Genomic DNA, 2477 nt, shown 5'->3' with positions numbered 1-2477 from the left:
TGTATGTGTGTATATATGTATATATATATATATATATATATACATATATATATACAATATATATATATATATATAATGTGTATTGAAATAAAATTATAATACATAGACCTACTGTAGGCTTACATTTTAAAAAAATGAAAAGAAGTGATAGTTGTATGGTAGGCAGTGGTAGGGGTGGCAGTGAGCATTTTCAACTCAGACGGACAGACCTAGTCCCGTAATCCTAGTCTGTCATCCGACGCACGACCAAAAGTTAAAAAAAAATGATATTAATAATAATTTGTCTATCCAACATGTTATTCTATCCATTCGAGGTGTACAGTACTAAGTTGATAAATATTCATGAATTTAGTGAGGCGTAACACCAACATACATATGCATGTGACTCGATCGTACGCTGGCAAGTACGTACGACGCTGGGTAAACACAAGTTCGGCAAACCTGACGTTTTGTACGCTTTTTATTATAATTTTTTTAATTGCTGCGTGTACTCCCACTAATTATATTAATTTTGTCATGGTAAGACGTGCAGTCTACTCTGTTTATCAATAGGTGTTTCCTATTAGGGTCAGGAAAAATAGTTGCCTCTCTCTCGTATGTACAAAATTTTCAGCAAACAAACTAGCTATTACCACCAGGCCTAGTTGTAGTGTATAGGCCCTAGCCTTACACTAGGCCCGGACTAGGCCTCGGTTTGGTTGTTCAGGTCTCATGAAGTCCGAAGGGAATATAATGGTCAAAACGGCCGCTCTCAAAATGTATGGAACACCAGTAGCGCTATTATATGTTAGGAAGGCTAGGCTCTAGGCTAGAGAAGGTCTATACAGCTTCAGCAAGCCAATAATGTGATAGGTTTTGCTATGAATTTTACTACTACTACTAGTACTACTAGCCTAGGCCTAGATACCTTTGATATATATGCTACTGCTGCTGCAAGGCTACTCACAAGGTCCCGCTGTAGGCCTAGGACTAGTATATTCTTCCAAACTTTCACCTAGAAAATTTTTCTCCTTACAAGCCCCATATACTAAACACAGTCCCCCACCCCCTACAAACTCACCACCTAACGAACTCGCCCCAGACAAACTCTCCTTCAAACTCACCATAGTCACGCTATGTTAGACTAAGACTTTTCATGTTCAGGGTATGTTTACATCCATGTTTGATATCGGGAAGCGACCATTTTGAGACACATACCCACAGAATTCACAGAGCCTATGGCAAAGTGACCAATAAAATTCAGCATATTATGCTGAGTTCATACTGGACCTTTAGCAGGTGAACATGTATACTTTGATCATGTAGAACTTCCTGTCAACATGGTATATCTAGTGGGTGCACAGGGGTTGGGGTACAGTACATTTCCCACTGGAGATATTTGAAACAAATGTATTACTGTATGCTCAAGTACTTAAACATAACCTCATCACTTTTTTGTGAGCTAATCATGAAGCTTCCCCCACTTGACCTTTGCATCCCTCTTCAGCTCCCCTATTCCAAGAACCATAGATATACGACAGTTCCTCGTGTTGTCTTGTGTATTAAACGTATTTGTTCATCCGATCATACCTGCCAACTAACCCGATCCTGTCGGTTGTCACCCGATATTTAAACAAATTGAAATTTTTTACCCGATTTCACAGGCCACCCCCTCCCTAAAAATACTCCGATTTATGCATAATTTGATTGATTTGATTTTGATCGTTACTATTCAATGTATTTGCCATCTGCTCGCTTCGCGGTGCAATAAACAAGCAGTCATTTCCAATTTGAATGTTGCCACCAACGGCCAATGATTTGTCTTGACATGACTTTTTGGGCATCTTGCATTATCTTTTGGTTAATTCTGGAAACCTCCAGATTTTTTTGGTAAATTTCCAGATTTTCATGACTCAAGGGTTGATTTTGGTTAATTCTGGAAACCTCCAGATTTTTTTTTAAATTCTTAAAAAAATCTCCAGATTTTCATGAACCAAGGGTCTGGCAGGTCTGTCATCCTGTTGAATGAAATGAAATATTGGCCATCAATTCAGTCATCCACTTTTGTAGTACAAAAAGCTTTAATTGTTTAGTGTTCTGGTCAGGCATAATTTGTATTTGAAATTGTATTCCATCTGAATTTAAAAAAAAAATCTTGATCACCTTGTTGTATGAAATATTTAAACCTTTGTCTATTTGTATAAGGTTGTTAAAGCGTTAATTCAATTTCTCACTATTTTCTTATATTATTGTGTACTGTAATATAGACATTCCTGATTCGGAAATAAAAAAAATATTTGATTGGTTTAATATATAACCGGGTCACAATCAGTTGGGGTATTTTACTACCTACTCAAGAGGTGCACGATAAGGCAAAAAAAAAAAAAATTGTTTGTTTGCCCTTCTTTTTTTAAAAATGATAAATATTTTTTTTAAAATACTCATCAGCAGGGGCGGATCCAGAAGTTTTGGTTAGGGGGGGGGGGGGCTATATATGT

The 2477-nt window shown here is 37.1% G+C and overlaps 1 protein-coding gene across 1 annotated transcript in view; it reads left to right on the top strand.

The window, feature by feature from the left end:
* Window positions 1-501: 501 nt before the first annotated feature.
* Window positions 502-2477, top strand: part of LOC117123865 (fatty acid hydroxylase domain-containing protein 2-like) — a 10268-nt gene continuing 8292 nt past the window's right edge. The window contains exon 1 of the mRNA XM_033269905.1: window positions 502-519. Coding sequence (XP_033125796.1) covers window positions 517-519 — 3 coding nt within the window. The 5' untranslated portion in view covers window positions 502-516. The remainder of the gene's footprint in view (window positions 520-2477) is intronic.

Source organism: Anneissia japonica, unplaced genomic scaffold, assembly GCF_011630105.1.
Source record: "Anneissia japonica isolate Jap-2015-1 unplaced genomic scaffold, ASM1163010v1 scaffold169_len739621_cov184, whole genome shotgun sequence".
Lineage (NCBI taxonomy): Eukaryota > Metazoa > Echinodermata > Crinoidea > Comatulida > Comatulidae > Anneissia > Anneissia japonica.
The sequence above is the reverse complement of the archived record's forward strand: the minus strand, read 5'-3'. Positions and strand labels throughout refer to the sequence as shown.